At 40.9% G+C, this 21,134-nt stretch overlaps 1 protein-coding gene across 3 annotated transcripts in view; it reads right to left on the reverse strand.

The window, feature by feature from the left end:
- Positions 1 to 8,185: 8,185 nt before the first annotated feature.
- Positions 8,186 to 21,134, reverse strand: part of GABRG3 (gamma-aminobutyric acid type A receptor subunit gamma3) — a 562,718-nt gene continuing 549,769 nt past the window's right edge. For all 3 annotated transcript variants that reach the window (XM_028850620.2, XM_077938673.1, XM_077938674.1), the window contains 3 exons: positions 14,988 to 15,184; positions 14,629 to 14,688; positions 8,186 to 10,075 (listed from right to left, as the gene is read on the reverse strand). In XM_028850620.2, coding sequence (XP_028706453.1) covers positions 9,794 to 10,075; positions 14,629 to 14,688; positions 14,988 to 15,184 — 539 coding nt within the window. In that variant the 3' untranslated portion in view covers positions 8,186 to 9,793. The remainder of the gene's footprint in view (positions 10,076 to 14,628; positions 14,689 to 14,987; positions 15,185 to 21,134) is intronic.

The raw sequence follows: 21,134 nt of genomic DNA on the forward strand, positions 1-21,134 counted from the left end.
TAAAAATACAAAAATTAGCCAGGCGTGGTGGCGGGTGCCTGTAATCCCAGCTACTTGGGAGGCAGAGAATTGCTTGAACCCGGGAGGCGGAGGTTGCAGTGAGCCGAGATTGGGCCATTGCACTCCAGCCTGGGCGACAAAGGGAGACTCCCTCTAAAAAAAGAGAAAAAACAATAGACCAAAGGACAGTACATGCAATTCTCTAATGTGTACTGTCTGCGGTGGTCGCGGCCCCGTGGATTTTCCGTGTGTCTGTGACGGCCCTGCCCTTACTTTAACGTGGGACTGCGGCGTCTTCAGGAGCCACTGTCAGGACTCCAGGGTGTCCAGCTCTGCTTCCAGATAAACTAATGGCGGGTCTCAGAACCGTCCCCCCACCATTTAATCCACTCCGCAGCTGCAGGTGCGGCCGGGACGCTGGCACCTGCCACCTGGCTTGGCTGGGCAGTGTCCGCCTCTCCAAGGGTTGGGGGTCTCTGTTCATGGAGTTTTACAGACTGGAGGAGGGTGTTTCCCTTAGAAAAGCCGCTTGTGCCCTTCCTGCGGGAGAAAAGTCACTCCTCCACCCCCTTTGTGGAATTCCCGGCCGGGCTCCCCGGAGGTGGGCATCTGAGAGGGGCAGTGCGGTCACACCCCTGCGGGCATCAGCGCCCCCGACCCCATCCCGGCTCCCAGCCCCGCCACCCACACCAGAGACATCCACTGCGGTCAGGGATTTCTGACAACATGTGCGTTTATTTGTATTAGAAGTACAAACGTAGGAATCCAAATACAAATACAGAGGGCGGCCCAGCCACGAGGCCCAGCGGAGGGCGCGGCGGGGACGGGACGCACGAAGCGGGGCGCGGGGCCGCCCGTGTCGCCAAGGCACGTGGGCGCAGGTGCGCCCTCATTTCACTAGGACACCGCGAGCCGCACGGAGCGCGGGAGCCACGTCCCAGCGGAGGGGAGGAGGGCGGCGGGACCTCGACGCCGGAGCCAGGGCCTCCAATCCCTCGCGGGACAGGGACGCAGGGGCTGCCGGAGGCCACTTGGTGAGGGCGGGGACCCTGCTGGGGCCGGAGCCGGGGCCCCCTCGGGGCCAAGCGCGTCCACACCGGTGCTCCAAGATGATTCCAGAATGCCCTGGGATTCTGGAATCTCTGGGCCTACCTCCCATCTGGACAATGGCTTCACAGGAAGGACTCCATGGGAACAGAGAGCAGTGCGCGCCCCTCTCCATCCCTTCCTGCCTGGGGCATCTCCCTGGAGCCCTGGCAGTTTCACTTCCCACACAGGCTTCAGAGAGAGAGGACCCTGCCCGCACCGGGCTGCTTCAAGTCCGACCTGACGCCTTCCTGTGACCTGCGAATGCGACTGACTTCCTAGACAAGGGTGGGGATGGCTGTTGGCCATCTAATTCTTGAAAACTACTTATCTGATCGACTTGACCAGAATGCAGGAATGATCAGGGAGTCGCCCAGGTGCGCACGCAGGTCACAGCAGTGATGCCCAAGGGCTCTCCAAAGGAGGCAGGCTTGTGTGGACGCCGGAGGGACTCCTGATCAGGTAGTGAAGCTGGATTTTTCTTTTCTTTTCTTGGCAAGAACGTGATCCCACTTTGTCAGGAAATGCACATGTTGCCACTTTCTCTCTCTCCCTGTCCTCTCTCTCTCCCCCTCTCCCTTGCTCCTTTTTATCCTAACCAGAGGCTTAGTAAGCTAATACGCTATCGCTAGAGAACTGCGCTCCTTTCTACTTGTTTCAGCTAAATTTGGGGTGATGGGTAGAGTGACACACATTATTAATAAGTTGTTTTCAGTTTTACCACTGTACGTACAGACACAAATACACGGACCACTGCATGTAAACACAAGATGGCCTCTTGCTCCTAACAACACACAGGTCTGATCCCTGAAAATAATTACTTTCCTAAAGCTTTCACAAAACATTTACTCCTAAACAACGAACCTTTTGCTCAGTACAGGAGCTGCACACAAAGGAAAACACCTTGTGTAGTTGTACAAACGTGTTAGCAGGTAAACTTGGTTCACTAGCATAAAATTAGCCATTTCAAATGTCAAGAATGATGGACAGTGTCTTTTAGAATGTTTTAATAAAAGTTATTCTAAACAGAGATCATATAATAGTCAGCACTGTACATTTCATGAATATATTTTGCCTGTGCTTATGTCTATTCAAAGTAAAAATGCCAGGATAAGTTAGGGAACCAAAGCCTAGACTCAAATTAGATGTTAAGAAGCACACAGTGATTGTCTTTTTGAGCTCACAAAATTTGCAGTTTCCAAAGATGCATGTATTTTAGTGAAAAAAGATAGTTCTTAGACAATTCAAATGTTATCTTTACGAAAAGTAATAAAATAGCCGACTGAGGTAAAAATGAAAAAAAAAAGAGAAAGCAATCAGCAAACAACAATTGAGTGGAATGTTCTTCTAAATAGTAATTTCAAATTCTGATTGAGGCAGGGCAGGCAGAACTGCTGGGGAAGACAGCAGGTCTGGAAATGTTTTAGGCAAGCAAAATTTTGGAGTAGGATCTGTATACTTAATGTTTAAACTCAAATGAAACTTTTTCACTTTTTCCACAACATAAGTTCTGATTTTGTTATAGTTCAGAAAAGGCTCTAAGCCTTTGTGTTGAATCAATAGCTGAGTACTAGTAGAAACACGGAAGGGAACAACCAGGGTGGTGATGGTGGATGTAGCATCGTTTTCTTCATCTAAAAACCTTTCATATTTGGTGACAACTTAGAACTTGAGGGAGCAAGTTGTCATGCGCATCTTCTACCACATTACTTATTTTTTAATTACATTGGAAGCAATCTTTAATTGTTTAAGAATGCAACATTTTTTCTTTTTTTCCTCTCTGTAGCTCCCAAGGCCACCCTGGAGGTGCATGGACTAGTGGACATGGCAGGCTGGCTGAGGGGGGACTGGGTCTGCCAAGGCTGTGTAGAGGAGTGGGCACCCTGCTCTCCCCACTAGCGGGAGAGAAGTGCTGCTCTGTGCAGTGGGGGGCGGGGTCTTCCCTCATTGACAAAATTGACATTGAAAATCCTTCCTATTACAAATATAAATAGTATTTTATAAAAACCTATTGTAAGAAAGCCTAACCAAATCAAAGCACTCATTATTTGCTCCTGAAAATTAGAAGCTGATAGTGGGCTAAGACTTCTACTTAAGGTGTCTCCAATAATCTTTTATAAACTCAAAGTCAAGCACTGTCCTTTCAAATAGACCTCCTTAGATTAGGGAAGCAGCTTTCAGTTCCAAGAAAGTGCTATGGGCAGGCACAGGCACGTGTTCCCACACATGTGTGCTAATGAATCAAGTTGTGAAACTCCAGTCCACCCAAAAGGAAAATCATGTCAGCCTGTGTACAGTCATGCCCTTGCCAGGAGCGATTCCACCTGCCCCTCCGGAGGCTTCGGACTTCCCGGGTGAAAACTCAGCCTGTCTCGGGTGGAAAGGGGATGCTGGCACCTTCCCACTGCCTTGCCATAATGAACTTCCCACTTACTGGCATCAGTCCTGATTCTCACCATGTCCCTAGAGTGACAGCTTAGCTCCAGAGCCCACAGGTTCTTTATCACCATGTCCCTAGAGTGACAGCTTAGCTCCAGAGTCCACAGGTTCTTTTTCCTAAGGAGAGCTGGGAATCTTCTTTACACATTGCTATGTATTTGAAAAACGTTCAACGAGAAATGGAAATTTCAAATCTTCTTTAAAAAGTGTTTAGTGACAATGCTGTCATTTTGAGAAGACTGACATCTCAGGGACTGCAATAATTGTGCTGTGGGCTCGCTCATGTATCCTTAGATACCTAAGAAACACATCTTTAAGAAAATACAAATTGGATGTGTTGGGTAGATACACATCATTCACTGGGATCGAACTTCAATAAGTGAGGCAACTGGGAGAAATCAGGGTCTAAGCCCTTCACGGGAAGTGTAAATGTTCCTTTCTCATGAAAATCAAAGAAGGAACCTGAATAACTAGAAAAGAGAAGAGAAAATGTAGCAGCTACCTGCTCAGTCTGGGGGATTTAATTATTGGCAATCCATGTTCTTTCCAACCTGTTCAATTTTAAACTGTTCAGTAGACACAGAGGCTCTGGCTTCCCGGCAGGAACCATTATCGTCTCCACATTGTGGAGCCTGCCCACTGGGCTGGAAAACCCTGTGTGTGTTTACAAATGTGAAAAGTGAAGTGGTGAAAGTAGGTGATTATCTCAATTGTTCAAGCAAAGGAATTTACGTTCCCCTCAATAACCTGAATGCTACAGTCAGATCATGTTTGTTTTGGAAGTGGTGTGTGTGTGTGAACATGTTTTGTCTGCCTAATTATTTTCTAGCTCATGCTCTTGTATAACCTAATCTGAAAAGCCCACTTGGTTAACTCAAAACATTGAAAACTTGTCAGTGACTGATTGTTCGACTAGTTTTTCAGCACTGATTTATTTAAGTTCGTCTAAAATTTGACTTTTATAAGTAAGCAGGGCAAGAAAAGGTATAAGGGATTTTATTGACAACAGTAAAACCCAAAGCATTATTCAGCTAAGTGGCATTAAAAAAGTAAATATAGGCTGGGCGCGGTGGCTCACGCCTGTAATCCCAGCACTTTAGGAGGCCGAGGCGGGTGAATCACCTGAAGGTCAGGAGTTTGAGACCAGCCTGGCCAACATGGTGAAAGCCCATCTCTACTAAAAATATAAAAAATTAGCTGGACGTGGCGGTGGGCGCCTGTAATCCCAGCTACTCGGGAAGCTGAGGCAGGAGAATTGCGTGAATCCGGGAGGTGTAGGTTGCAGTGAACCAAGATCACGCCATTGTACTCCAGCCTGGGCAACAAGAGTAAAACTTCGTCTCAAAATAAATAAATAAATAAGTAAATAAATAAATAAAGGTAACTGTAAAGAACGTCTCCCTTTTGGCCTTAATACAACTAGATCAAGCTGATATCCTGAAATCGCTAGCTTGTAATCAGTAGAAATTTTAAAAGGAGGAATGGAAATGCCCTAATCTCTAGTCTTCAAAACGATTGGACATTAAGAAAAAGAAAGTCAAGTTTTTATTCTTCCAGAAATACTGAATGGCTGAGTTCTTACCCGATCATCTCAAAACATACACATTCTCTCCCCATAATGATAGAGATCTATTTTTATAATAAAAGATAAGTCAACAAGGGACCAGCGATGGGGGTGTCATTTATCCTGAAGAGTTATTTGTTAGTTCTTTGATGTGATTGTACAGAGAACACAAACACAGAGGCATTGCTAAACTCTCTGAACCTGAATGTTTCCTCCAGGCCAATTTGTGAAAAAAGAATATAGGTACAGATTACACACTTTCTCAATTTTGGGAAATTTGAAGGGGGGTTCAGCAGAATATTGTAAAATTAACATTTCCAATGTATTCATAGTCTGGTTCTTCCCCCTTATTTCCAGAACCTTTCTGAATATCTGTTAAATGATAGTGTTCTAAAGTCTAAGGTGGACAGTGTTTGAGTACAAATAGAACTTAACATTTCAATGTATATTTACATCAGATTACGTGGATCTCAAGCCAATTTTTTTTTTAACAGAAATTGCAGATGAAATTTCTTATGTGTCGAGTTGAAAATCGCTCAGGAAAAGCACTCGAAAAGAGTTGCAAGATCATGGGGTGAATTCAAAGCGCTTTGTGCCTTAAGAGCACTGAACTGATACAGTGATAAGAATAATGGTTGGAGACCAGGTATAATTCTTCAAGTCTCAAAGGAAATCACAGAAAATTTCTATTTTGGCAGCTGAGATAAAAATGATCAAGGAAGAAGAGGTTTCGTCTGTTTCGTGTTCTAGCCCTTTAGATAGAGTGGCCCATTGCTTCCTAGTCGGGGGGAGCTGGAGTCAATGCAGAGTGGGTTACCGGCCCCTCTCCTGTTGCTTCCAGAGTGTGGTTCTACTGCAGAACAACGAAGCAACATGCCTGCCAACGTCCTTTTACTGTAGCAAGCGACCAGCAGGTAAAATGATTCGGTGTGAAGCTTCTATAGAGACACTCACCCCACCAGAAGGACTGTGTTGCTGACATTTTAGATTGGCCCCCGTTTCCCTTACGTAGAGTGAAAATGCTTTGCTCTTGAGGACAAGCATTTTCTCAGTCACAGAACCTGCAAAATCTTGGTACTTAACTGATTTGATGTAAAATTGAGGGTGAGACTGGCATATAGAGAAATGAAATCCTATTTCCATCCATTCATAAAAGATAAATAAAACTTGGCATGAAGTATATAGCTGACTGCAGGAAATGGAAAATCTTACAAGATGCGTATTATTTGAGCTTTCTGTTTCATTTTAAGGCATATTTTGGGTAAATTGGGGGCAGTATTGGCTGGGTCCAGAGTAAATTGTACTAACTTTGTCCTTCTCTGTCTGGTATGTAGGGAGGCTCTGTTCTGGTAGGTGGCGTTCGGACTTTGCAGAAGCTGAAGCTTTCTAGACTCTGAAGAGACATTTTTCTCCAGTTCCATTAATGTGAAATGCCTTTTCTTTGCTTTCCCCCTCACCCAGTATGCAGCTTAAAAGACAGTCACAGTTTTAAGCGTGATCCACAGTGGTCAGAAATTTGGATTCCATGTCAAAATACAGAACTGTCATCTCCTCAACTTAGAGTATTTCTGAAAGTGAGGAACACAGTAGCACCTTTGGAATGCAGATCACTCAGACTTCCACGCCAAATATTTCCCAGTTCTACATGCAGAGCAAGCTGGGGCTTAGCTGTGCAGAACAGCCTTACACCCTGTGCAATCGCATCCCTCCTGATCAGGTGTCCTGGCAAAGGAGAGTCTTTAATGAAAGAAAGTGTACTTCCCTCCCACTGTCCCCACACTGCTCCTCTCCTTCCTCTAGACGGTAAACACGTACGTGATTTAAAAGCCCCTGAGCTCTGCACCTCACAAGGCACACGCATCTCTCCCTCATTGTGGACTGAAAAGGCTCATCTCAGGAGCTGAGACTGATATAGAGAACTTGAATTACGCAAGCCTGCGGAGAACCTGGCATGGACATGCTCTTAGGGGGTGCTTTAGCTCTTTTCATTCAGACCCCCTAGTGGGAAGCCTGCTATATATGCAGGAATCCACACTGTGATGCTCAGTTAGTGAAATCCTTTGGACTTTCTTGAGCTGAAGGTTCTCCTTCCTAGAAAAGGAGTGCTGAACTCATTTGTTTTGATCAGGAGGGCTGCTGGGGTTGGGAAGAAGAGAATGGCTGGATTCAGAAAACTGAGGTTATTGGTGTATTTATCCTATGTGTAAAATTTCAGGAGGATTGCTAACAATATCCAAATATTGAGTGGTTTTGAAACACAAGGCATCAGTAAAATTCTTTTAAGGTAAAATCGAACAAATCCATGTTATAAAAAGTTGTTTTAGGTTATTTTCCTCCCAGTAAGAATTTTTCTAGAAAATTCAGTTCTCTCCAGAACTACTTTTATTATAATGTAGCGGGCTGCAGTTCTTCAGCGTGTTAGAAATTACCCATTCATAAGGTTGGACACTGTGTCTTAAGACTGCCCTGGGGCCACCTTCCCTTGGCGCTCAGTGCCCTGGTGTGACCTGGATTCCTTTGGTCAGGGTCAGGGTCCCTGCAGACTACCTCTGCCAAGGCTGGGGGCTGCTTATGCCCGAGAGACAGAACTAGAGTACCAGAGAGTGAAACTGTCCAATGGAGGAGACATTTCATCTAAGACAGTATTGTCAACCTGTTTCTCCACACATATTCTTGGATTTTTAAACTGAATTCGCTAAACTGAAGCCAATTGGCTTGTGGCTTATGTAGTAACTACCAACCCGAAAGGCAGAGAGAAACAATGGGCTTGAATGTCTCACGCTGTATAGACTCCATCTTTGGAAATTGGGTCATCATATGTTGATATCTTTGCATCCATTTAATGTGCAACAATCTTAATAGGAATAAGCAGATGAATCTAATTTCACTTTCTCTGGTCTCTTCTGCTCCCATCCTCTTCTGTGTCTGGTGTACATCCAGGAAATTGTGTGAAATTGATACTTTTCTATACTTTCTCTGCAAAATATTTTATTTTTCTGAGTAATTATGGTATGCACAATCGATAATCTTTAAAATTATGGTTTCTACGTGAAATGGATTCAGTTTTCTGTGTGAGAAAGATGAGAGGCACAGAGATTCTGGTTCAGAATTTTAATAATGCCAAAGCATTATTGACTAACTGATAGGACTTGTGTTTTGCCTATTGGTGAGGAGAAGTTTCAACAGAGTCTTCTGCAGTTCACACTGGCGTCCAGTTATAACAAAGAACTAACAGCAAGAAGCAAGTTGGTTTTGTGTTATAAAAATATCAAAAGAGTATTGATTGGGGGATATTTTTTCTTTGGGATTTTGCTATGTATCCATATTTCAAAGTATAAAATAATCTTGTTCATCAAAATATGTACTTGATGATCACCATTGCCCATTTTTTTTGCATCTAAAGTTGGTTTGAGTTGAAAATTAATATTCACTAATTTTTTTTTTTTTAAATTTTGGCCAGGCATGGTGGCTCATGTGTGTAATCCTAGCACTTTGGGAGGCTGAGGCGGGCAGATCACCTGAGGTCAGGAGTTCGAGACCAGCCAGGCCAACATGGTGAAACCACCCTGTCTCTACTAAAAAAAAAAAAAAAATTAGCTGGGTGTGGTAGTGCGCACCTGTAGTCCAACTACTCGGGAAGCTGAGGCAGGAGAATCGCTTGCACATGGGAGGTGGAGGTTGTAGTGAGCCAAGATGGTGCCACTGTACTCCAGCCTGGCCAGGCGACAAAGCGTGACTCTGTCTCAAAAAAAGAAAATAAAAATAAAATTGTATCTACGTCTTTCACACTCTGGCGTGTGTCTTCAAGATAACAGGTTGTGTTCACTGTACACCTTTCTTTGCAAAATGAAGACAATTACTGAACCTATAATAATGTAACATAAGCTGGACACGTACTTGGGTTGAGCCTCGGTCTAGTTAAAAACAGCTCTTAAGGTGAAATGTTGTTGAACTAGTCCAAGAACCCAAGGTTCAAATATTGTTGACTCTCAGTAAGTTGGATTAAAGTAATAACCTTCTGATGTTCAGAGATAGTCATTTTTGACCCCAACAACATGAGCATTTTGAAAATCTTATTTTCACCTCCAATGGAAACCGTGGACAATGCGAGTGTACTCTCCCCAGGCCTAGAACGAGGTTATTAGGTAAAGGGGTGCCAGCTAACGGCAATGGTGCTGGAACCAGAGAGGCCACAGAGAAAGGAGACTGGGGTTGGAACCCGCTGCTGTTCACACTGGAGCACAGAGAGCCCAGGCTGAGCCAGCAGGAGTGGGTCTCGGCCAGGGGTGATTCAACACTCGTGAGCGCTACTACACCCAGGGCTGCGAAGGAAAGATACAGAAGGACTAGGGGCCTGAGAGAGCATCTTAGACATTCACTTGCACGTTTTACAGATTTCTTGGCAAGGGTAATCAGCAGCTGCTTCCAATATCCATAAACCATTCAGAAACAACACCAAGCTACAATTCAGTAGGGATCAGCAAGAATATTACTTTAAAACTCAATTAGCATGTGTGTGTGTGTGTGTAAAATACATAATAGAAACCTTTGCCAGGTACTTCCTGTGTTGCTGAAAGGTCATTTATAACAAGATACACGGAGCAGTGTCCTTCCTTGCTGCTCCCGATTGGTCACTACTGGTCTGGGGGCGACGGAAGGTCAAGTGTGTACCAAATGCTCTCCACTCTTCACGATGAGCAATGCTTAGAGATACAGGTATCCAACCCAGTAGACCAGGTTAAAGAGCAGGAAGGACGTGGGGAAAAAGACCCGGGAGTACGAGTCCAGCTCCAAGATGTCTATGTGAATACGCCCTTTTCTCCAGGATCCTGATTTACATTCTTCGTAGCAGCAGAAGAAGCTCTGACAGTCTTTGCCATCCAGACACTCATAGACACAGGTATCTTCAAATTCCTGCCAGTAAACGGAATTGTTTAACGTGGTCATCGCAGGTGGTGGTGGCCTCATGTCCAGGAGGGAATAGTTCTGCAGGCAACAAGAATGACACAACAACCATCATAAAATGCAATAAAAACACCCTGAGGTGTATGAAGCAATCGGTTCGTATCACATCTGTCTCCTACAGATAAAGAGGATGAGTGGGCCTGCCCATCCCTCACACTCCCCCCAACGCTGGAGAGACTCGGTCCCTTTTTTTTTTTTTTTGGTTTTAAGGAGCAGAGAGTTTAATAGGCAAGAAGGAAGAAAGGAAGAAGCTTCCCTGTGCAGAGACAGAGGGAGAGGGGCTCAAAAGCCGAGAGAGGAGACCCCCGTCTTCAATTCAAATGCAAGGAAAATTGCATTGCAGTTTCAAATCTTGTGTTTCCCGGATTATTAATGAAGAAGGTTAAACATATTTTAAAATGTGTATTAGTCATTTGAAGTCCCTATTCTGCCTACTTTTCTGTGGATTTGTAGTAAGTATGGACGTATTATATATTTATCCCTTATATGTGAAACAGTACATATACTGAAGTGGGGAGGGACAAATAGGTTACTTTTTTTCCAATTAGTGAATAGTAAAAGGTATGACGTGCAGGAATGATGAGAGGATCTTCATGTCCCATGTGATTCTGGTGAAAGTGGGCTTTCAGTGTGAGGGGGCTGGATACTGCTTACCATCTTAAGAAGCATAACCAAAAATGTGCCCACCTACAATGCTTTCTTTTCTACCTCCCAAGCCCTTCTCCTGACATGGAAAAGTCCAAATGGGGCAGATAAAGGAGAGAGAACAACATACTCTTCACTCCTCAATGAGAAGAATCATTCCTAACCCTGAGACATGGCTGCAAATAGACTTGTCAATTTTTCAGACAGAGGCTGAGCTCTTCTGAAAAACGATGAAGTGTGCACTACATTGAATTCCGTTAAGGGGACCCGTTTCTAAACTGGACTGAATAATGGAAGAGAACTAAACAGCATGTTTGCCTGTCTGCTTTGGTTTATCTGTGCTGGTGGATCGGAGATGGGCATGTGCCACTGGCAGCCGTGGAGACTGATGCCGAGGAGGAGGTGGAGAGGGAACCCTTCTCAGTGGGCTTCCTGGCGAGGGCCTTTGCCTGGGTGTGGCACACTGCTGGGACAGAGGCCATTCGGAATTCATTAGAAAGCATCGTGACAACCTCTTATACTTTCAACCCAAAATACGATTACATGAAGACATGGTATTGCTTCCCTCCTGTTTTTGGGCCTCAGTTTGATTGGACATGCTCATAATCGTGGGATCATAAACTGGAGACAGGTGAAAGTGTCCGTCGGTCACTCAGAGTCGGTTCTTGCAGCCTTTGGTGTGCTCTTGTCCATGGGAAGCATCTGTGTGTGAGGACAGACCTAAAGCAGGATGGCCTGGACCACATGTTCACAGGGCGTTGCTTGCTCCTCACATGTGGCCACCTCCTTCTGCTACCAGTGGGGCCTCATGGTGCGGCTGCCCACCCTCCTCCTCATCCGCAATCCTGATGAACAGGCAGAAATAAAAGTCCCGCTGTCTCTATGGGCCTCATGTGGACACGTCTCTTCTAGGTTAATGTTCTTTGTCCCGAGTAGGTGTAAACATCACCAGGGGTTTGCTAAAACATAGCAATTCCCTGCCTCTATCCCACTGCATTGAAGGGATCTGCCTCTTTTTGACAAGCTCCAGTGGAAATATCTGCCTTTATGAACAAACAATTGCAATAAAAGTTTCCTACACGTATACTTGACAGTGATCAGCCAGACATTCATCCACTCATTGCTTCAACCCCATTCCTCTATGTAGTCTCTTGCTGTGTGGATGGGACTGGGGGCTACCGGAGACAAGAGAGGAGAAGCCCGGTCGTCACAAGGCAGGGCAGCCCCACAGCAAGATTCTGGCTCAGACCGGGAGGCAGAAGGCTCTGCTGATGTGGGGATGGCTCACCAGAGGTCTAAAGGGCAACCCTTGGAGGCCACAGGCAGGGCAGCAGGATGGTTTCTGGAGAAGAGAAACCTCCATTTCACTTCATTTAGGAAACCAAAAAACACCTAGAGATCATATTTACAATATTAAAAATGGTTCCCATTATGTCTCCATAGTTCACTGCTTTGAAATGAAACAAATTCCATTTTATAAGGTTGAAGCAAAATGTAAGATGTTAAGAGCCCTAAATAGCTTAAGAACTTCTTTACCTGCCTCCGTCTCATTAGTCATGAAAATTTCAAACGATGTCCAAGAGAGAGATTTTAATTAACAATTCCCCCAAGTCCTCCTTGGCCTAGCTGGGTCCCTGACTCCCTCCTCTTTTGTCTGTGTGTGTAGCACAGCCCTGTGAGTGTCACGGAGCACCGTGCTTCCTGGGCACACGTGGAGTTCCTCAGCCTTGCATTTGACACGTTAGGAAAGGGGAACTGAGCAACTGGAACAGCTCACCCCAAGCCACACATGTGACTGTTCACGGAGCCTGCCCCTGTCCCCCATCACTGCTGCTTCGTGTTGGTAATGGAGGCTCCTTCACTAGCATACAGTTTGCAGACTGACCTTTCAGAATACAGTTGGGAAGTTGACAGTTCTCACTCAGCAGAGGACAGACTTGCTTTTTCTTTGGCTTAGCATTATTCTTGTTGCAGGTCTCTGGTTGTGTCTTCTCACCAGGCCTGGCACCCTTTCTGTCTGCGAATTATTTTTCTTTGTACTTTCTTTAAGGTCATTAAACTTTCCAACTTTTTCTTTCTTTAAAAATATTTTTTCTGTTCATTTTGTGATATCTTTTTCTCTGTGTGTTAAAGGATTTTTTTCTTTTTTTGGCAACATCACTTCTGTACTAAAGATGTCAATATTTCCTCCTTTCAACACCCAGGTCCTGGCTATGTGTGATGATTGCACCCTTCCCCTCTCCCCTCTGTTTTGGTCCCATGCCATTTGGAAGCATTTGCTGGCAAAATCTGTATGTTCGCTGTGGCTTCCCGCAGCTGTAACAGTGATTTGCCCACAAACGTTTTGGAAGAACTATCATGATCCACACTTGCAGAGTGCAGAGAACTATGTAGTCTCCTGACAACGGGCTGGAAGTGCGCTGCATATGAGGTCTCAATTAGCAAGTAGCAAACCACCTGCAGCGTATGGGTGGGTTTGAAACATTTGATGTAATTAGTAAATTGTAATTAGTATACATATGTATAAAGGAATAAAAGTCATGATTGTAAATAAAAATTGTTATATGATAAAAGTTGTTCTCATCATTAATTTAAAAATATATTTCTTGGATTTTTCAATAAAGCTCCATTCTTATCTCTAGCCAAAAGAAATTCAGACTTGTTAATAGTTAAATGTAACAAATTTGTTTTTAAATTGTCAAACCTTGGTCAATATTTATAGGGCTTAATTTATCCACACTTCAATTTTCTGATTTGTAGAAAGGTTTGTTATGAGAATAAAGTGAGTTGATACATGAAAGCACAGAAACATAATGTCAAGCATAGTGCTCAAAAGAAAGTGAGGGGGGTCGTCATTTTGAGAGGAGGAAGGACCTTCCAAAGCAGAACACAAGAAGCAGAAACTAGAAAAGAAAACAGTGACAGATTTGACCACATGAAACAAAATAACACACACAGAAAAAGGCACAAAATAGGATAGGGCCAATGTTGCCAATTCAAGTTGAAATAAAAACTACATGACAAACAATATCATGAATATATTCTATATGTGACTATCTAAATTATATATTTTATAAAATACAATTTATATAATATGTAACATATATACCACCATCAGATTTCTACTTTAAAATACTAGTAAAAGTTTAAAAAATTCAAAAGCAATTCACGAAAATAGAAATGCAAATCAAAAATAAACAAGTGACAATATTGTCAATAGTCAAATAAATGCCAGTAAGAAAAGTTTGCAGAGCTCATTTTCCTGCTTGACTATCAAACTGAATGCACGGAAAGTTCAGGATGAGGTGTCTGGCATTGCTGATGGAGCTGGTGGAGCACCATTTGGCAAAGACCAAAGACCATGCAACCCCTCTGCCCAAACGTTCTGCTCCTAGGAATTTATAACCAAGCAAATCGTCACAGGTAAATACAAATTGGTAATGATAAGAACGTAAATGCAAGTGAAAAATGTGGATAAGCCCAGTCAGTGTCCTGCCAAGACTGCCTGTGCATCAATCATGAACGTAGGATATGATCATTACAATGATCCTATAAAATAATATTTGTGGCACAAAACTTAAGTACATGTAAGTACCTATTTTTGAGTTATCAAAGAGGCTATAAAACAATATAAAGATCATAATTCAGTTTTGCTAAAATGCATGAACATATATTATTTGAATGGCTAAAAAAGAACTATATATGCCATACACTAATCCCCATGTAGAAGGATTATGATTACTTTTCTCCTCTAATTTCCAACTTGTCAGAGTTGGATTTTTAACCTAATACTAAACACATTTTTGAAGCCAGCATGTGCATCACTCCTTGGTCTTCAATACATGCATGCATCAACAGCAATCTACCTTTCAAATGCAATGTTTAGTGAAAGTTCTCAGAAATATTGACACCTGCAATGCTATACATACGGAGGGGGCTTGTAGGCTTATTCGCTCAGGAATCCATCTTGAGGAATCTGAATGTAGTAACTACAAGAAAAGAAGAAAAATAACTAGGAAACTGTCATGAACATTTGCATCCAAAATCACTCAAGAGAAACCTTTAGGGTATGACTAAACCAAACCACATCACCGGTAGGTGACACAAGAGAGCTTGTAGAGTCACATTCACATCTTCAGAATCCCGTCTGGTTTGGAAAAGTCTTGTTGAATTGGGTATGTATATCATGCTTTATACGATCCTTAGGAATACAACTGCATTTAGGCACACACTCATCTCAAACAGCGTCCCCATTACCTCCCAGAGAACCTTTGCTACTGCAGCTCACCGATGTCGTCTTCTTCGTGGTGGTTGGTTTTCTACAGCTGGAATAGTAGTTGAGGGTAGCATACTCCATCAGTGCGGCGAAGACAAACAGGAAGCACACGGTCACAAAGAGGTCCATGGCGGTCACGTAGGACACACGTGGCAAGGACTTCCTGGCGATGGTGCTCAGGGTGGTCATGGTCAGCACCGTGGTGATGCCTGCACAGGGGACAGGTAGCATGTTGTAAAAGGATGCAACATGCAACAGGAATCCCAGACCGTCACCCACATCCCTCCACCCCAGCACGGCTGCCTTACAGGAATCTCTGATGCTGCATACCTCATGTAATGTTACTTTGAATTTTAATGTCCACACAATTTCATAAGCAATGTTTCCATGAAATTTCTGATTAGAGTCTTCACAATAACACTAAAGTGCCTGAATCAAGTGAACACCTTTCAATTTATTCAGTAATTCTCTCATTGTTGGACATTTTGCCTTTTAAGCAATTTTTAACATCGATGCTCTTTTTGCAGTCCTATCTATTCCCTGCTGTTCCACATCTCACACTTCTGTGCAGCTAAATCCTTTTATTTCTTTCTTCTCCTCACCTCCCCAGTTTGAAAACCCTCACTATTCTTGAAGACCCAGCTCCACTCTTGTCCTCCCGGCAGAGCTGACAACATGCACGTCTGCAGTATCCCTGTACCTTCTACGTATCGCAGCTTTTTTTTTGTTTGTTTTCATTATCACAGGGAATCACATATGTCTTTACGTATCTGTCTCCTAAATAGTGTGGTCTTTAAGACAAAAACAGTCCCTTACTCATCTTTGCCTGTCCCCCAGCACAGACGCTAGCACATTTGAGGCATTTAAATGAATGCTTTACATCAAATGAAGCAATTAATTGGTAACACTCAATGTTGGTTTGACTTCGACTATTCCATATGCATGGGTCAACACTGGATGTTTAATCAAATATTGTGGAAAACATTCAGAAAAGAGACACAGACACACATGAGATGGATGGCTTAGAAGGGAAAACGTGAAAAAAGACATAGAGACTGTTGAACATAAGAATAAAATGAAGAAGAGCGATTATCATGTGAAACAGGCTAAGACTGACTCTCCCGTGGGTGAACTCCCCAAGAAATCAGGACCTGTCAGAACTACTAGACAGGGCAGGTTAGTGACCCCAGATTCATGAACCCCTGAATCACAGGAATCTGAATTTTAATAGTCACCACCTCTGTAGCTCAATGGGAATACAGTAAAATATCTGCATCGCAGTACTAGTCAGAGAATAGGTACACAGGACAGATGAGGACACATTACTTTACACCTTTGTTGCAGCATTACAGCCTCTGTTTAGTTCCTCCCTGCACCTGCTCAAGGCGGTTCTGCCAGGGCCAGGTGGAGAATGAGTCTCAAAGCACAGGGTGGACAGCTTGTTGAGGTGTAAAGAATATCACCTGAAAGTCCAAGCCCTCCACCTTGCTCTGGGCCTTCTCAGCATTTGACCATGAGAAGCCACCTACCATCTTGAATCAGTTTCCTTAACTTGTGCAGTGAAAACAGAATGCTAGGTACTCTTTAATATAGATGGTAAAATTTCATGTAAAAATGCTATGTAAACCGGAAAAGTCTATACTTACATCAGATGTAGTTTTATGGAAAAAGATCTTTTGAAAAAATTATTTTATTTTATTTATATTTTTTAAGTTCCAGGGTACATGTGCAGAATGTGCATGTTTATTAGAGAGATAAACGTGTGCCATGGTGATTTGCTGCACCTATCAACCCATCATCTAGGTATTAAGCCCAGCATGCATTAGCTGTTTTCCCTAATGTTCTCCCCCAGGGAATACTATGCAACCATAAAAAAGAATGAGGTCATGTCCTTTGCAGGGACATGGATGAAGCTGGAAGCCATTATCCTCCTTTAATAAACATCCAATTCAACTTTTAAAAATGTGATCACATCATGTCTAAGAAGTTCAAAATCTTAGTTTCTATTTCAATAGAAATACAATTGTTTGTGTCTGCAATTTCCATAGACCTTGTCCATCAGTTTTCATGAGTGGCCTGTATTCCAGAGGTAGACAGTGGCCGTGTGCTTTATCCTCCCCACTTCCACACCCACCCTGAAACTATACACCCTGAAGAAAAATAAAGCTTAGGCATTTCTGTTTAGTTCAGGGGTCTAAGCTACCTAGTAAAGAAGGGTGCTCTGCACAAACACCTGTTGGCATGACTTCCTCTTCGGGGAAAGCCCAAGGGAGTTCAGGAAGGTTATCTCAGCTGAGTCTATTACATATAGGATGCTTTGGGGATGATCCTGGTCTCACAGAATCCTAGAAAAACTTTCTTCTTGACCTTGGAGGGATGAGTGAATATAAATGCTGGCATCTTACCACAGTCAGAAGTAAACCTCCTAATTTAAACACAAACTATAATAACACTTTTTGACATTGGCTTTTTTTTTTCACTCAGCACAATGCCATTGACACATTTAACCGCTGCTGCATTAATAGTTTGTTCTTTCCTACTGCTGATATCATGGCTTGGGTGTTCCATAGTTTCGTTAGCCATTCACTTGTTGAGGGATATTTTGGTTGTGTCCAGTTCTTGGTGATTACATGAACATTCATGTCAGTGTAACAATATCATCCTATTTCAAGTGACTTTCTTGGAGACACATTGTAGCTGGGTCATGCTTTATTTTTTTAATCCTCTCTGCTAACTTCTGTTTTTTTCTCTGGTATGTTCCAGCAATTTACATTGAAAGTAATTATTAATATTTAAGATGTAATTATATTGTGTTTCCTGTTTGTTTGTTCCTTTATAATATCTTGTTTTCTTTTTCCTGCCTTCATATGGGTTATCTCAACATATTTTAGAATTTTATTTTGCTTTATCTACAGTGTTTTTGAGGCACATCACTCTTTGTGGCCTTTTTAGTGATTCCTCCAGTATTACAAATACATAATTTATCATATTTAACATTTTACCAGTTTGAATGAAATGTAGAAACTTTATTTTCCCTTACTCTTCCTTGATTTTAACATAATTGTCTTAAATATTTCCTTTAATTAGTTTAATAATTACATCAAGTAGCATTATGATTTTTTGCTTCAACCATTATAAGTAATTTAGAAAACTCAAAAGGCAAAGGAAAGTCCATTTTACTTACCCACATTTTCACTTTTTGTGTTTTTTTCTTTCTTTCTTTTGTTAAAAATTCTTCTCTTATCATTTTCTATTTCAAGAAATTCCATTAGCCATTATTTTAGGGGACATCTGTTAGTGACAAATTCTCTTTGTTCTTCTTCGCATGAGAATGAATTTCTCCTTTATTCTTAAAAGATACTCTCATTGGGTATAGAATTCTGGGTTGACTGTTCTTTCTATTCAGCATTAAAAAATGCTGTGCCACTTCCTCCTTGCGTCCATAGTTTGGATGAGAATCCATTGTTATCCAACTTTTTTTTTTTTTAATAGGCAAGGCGACATGTTTCTTTGCTACTCTCAATAATTTTTCTTCAGTTTTTAAGAGTTTGATTATGATGTGTCTTTACCTAACATTCTTTGGATTTAACCTATTTGGGATTAATTCAGCTTCTTGGATCTCTAGATTTATGCCTTTTGGCAAATTTGAGTATTTTTTATCCATTGTTTCTTTGAATACTTTTTTTTAGCCTCATTCTATCTCTCTTTTTCTGGAACTTCAATAACACAAATGTTGGATCATTTCCCTCTCTAACATATGTCAACATTTGGAGATATCCCTAAACTCAGTTGATTATTATTTTCAATATATTTCCTCTCTGTTGCTCAGATTGATTAATTTTTGTTGTTCTGTCTCACGGTTCACTGATTCTTTCCTCTGTCTTTTCTTCTTTTGTTAAGCATATCCAGTGAGCTTTTCATTTTGGCATTGTATTTTTCAGTGCTAAAAATTCCACTGAGTTCTTCTTTATATACTCTATTTCTTTGTGGAGCTTTTCTATTTTTTCATTTAGTTGAAGCATGTGTGCATTTGCTCATTGAAGCACATTTATGACTGATATGTTAAAATCCTAATCAGATAATTCCAACAACTGTGTCATCTTGATACTGGCATTTTCTTTTTGATATGATGAATGATATTTTACTGTATGCTGGACATTTCTTGTATTATTTTATCAGACTAAAATATTACACAGAAAATCTTTAAAGTAGCCATACTTACAACATATTTAGAACAAAAACATTAAAGATTAATAAAAGAAATTAAAATTTCTGCACATCAAATGCATAAGAGGAGAAAGATGCTATCCATTGGAAAAATGTATTTATTTTACATAACCAATGGATCTTCAGGATGTTTCATATTATCTAACAACATGAAATATCTATTCAGGTTTATTCTCATGTCAGAAATGTTTCAAAGTTTTCCTAACCTAAGATTCACTTTCTGATCTGAGAAATCTTGATCTAATCTAACATTATAATCCTAACATTTTTCTAGAAATTTAACATTTCTAGTTTTACCATTTTAGTATAATCCATTTTAAGTAAATTTTTGTGTATGGCAGGAGGTGGATATTGAAATTCACTTTCATGATGTAATTATTAGGTTTAGAGTTCTATAATATCCAGTAGCTCAAAGACATTGATATTGTTGTTCAGCTCCTCCATTCCTTTACTGGCTTTTTGGTTGTTGACTGGTTTAATCACTTAAATAAGTGGACAAATGTGCTTGTTTGTGTACACTGCTGATAGAAGTATATTTAAATATCAAACTGTGATTGATTTTTAAAATTTATCCTCTTCTCAGTTTTTGTTTATTTTAATATGAAGCTGTAATACGGGTGCATTTATGAAAGTCTTGTCTCTCTGTTGAATTTACCCTTTTATTATTATTATATGCTCTTACTTATTTCTATGTTGAATTCTTAGCTATGCCTTTTATTATATTTTCATATTTTTTCAACAGATTACAATAAGATTTCTTAACATATCTACTTAGAATTTTTTTAGTATTACATCACTCGTTTTTGCACCACATAGGAACATGGTTCCATATGTCCCCTAACCTCATTGCTATTTATGGCCTATATTTTATTTTTTCTTATGTCATAAGTCTCATCTTGCATTGTTATTATTTTGACTTTAATTGAAAGAATAAAAATAGAAAACTAGTTTTTAAAAATTTCACCACATGCTTACCATTTCTGATGTTTTTCATTACTTCTTATAAATCCATTTTTCTGTTTATTATTTCTATTACCTAATTTGTTTGTTTTAGAATTTTTACTATGGTTTTAGATTTTCTGTGACAAATTAACACAGATTTTGTTTATCTAAAAACACTTCATTCTGATGAAATTTTTGAAGTACATTTTCTCTGGATATAGAATTTCAATACTTTAAAGCCAGCAATTAAACATCTTCTGGTCTCCATTATTGCATATGAAGAATCAGTTAGTCATATTTTTGCTCCTCCACATACGACAGGACATTTTTGTTTATCTACTTGCAAGCATTACCTTTATTTTTGATTGTCATCATTTAGACTATGATGCTTTTCTTTGTATTTCTCCTGCTTGTATCTCACTAAGCTGTTTGAATTTATAGGCTGGTATTTTTCACCAAACATTGGAATTTCTTAACCACATTTTTTCAAAAATATTTTTCCTTATTCTTTTTTTCTTATTATTCTGATTTTAACTATCGCCTCAGTTATAGTCACTTATAGTTTTGTTATATATATTCGTATTGTACCACAGATCACTGGTACATTCTTTCTTTTAATCTTTTTATTCCCTTGCTCTTCAGATTACATAATTTTCATCTGATGGTCTTCAATTTTATATAACCTTTTATTTCTGCCATCTTCAATCTGCTCTTAAGTTTAGTGAATTTTTCAATCAAGATATTATATATTTCATTCTAGAATTTCTTTTTATATACTTTCTGTGATGAGATGACTCATCTGTTCATTAATTAAAATCATATTGTCCTCTAAGTCCTCAGACATTGTTATAATAGCTATTGTTAAAGTCCATGCCTACTGAGTCAGCATTAGACTTCTCTTTGCTTTTTATTAATCCTTCTTTCTTTGTGATCATGGGTCACATTTTTCTACATCTTAGAGTGTCTAATAAGTTCTTATTATAACTCCTT

Source organism: Macaca mulatta, chromosome 7, assembly GCF_049350105.2.
Source record: "Macaca mulatta isolate MMU2019108-1 chromosome 7, T2T-MMU8v2.0, whole genome shotgun sequence".
In the NCBI taxonomy this organism is placed as follows: domain Eukaryota; kingdom Metazoa; phylum Chordata; class Mammalia; order Primates; family Cercopithecidae; genus Macaca; species Macaca mulatta.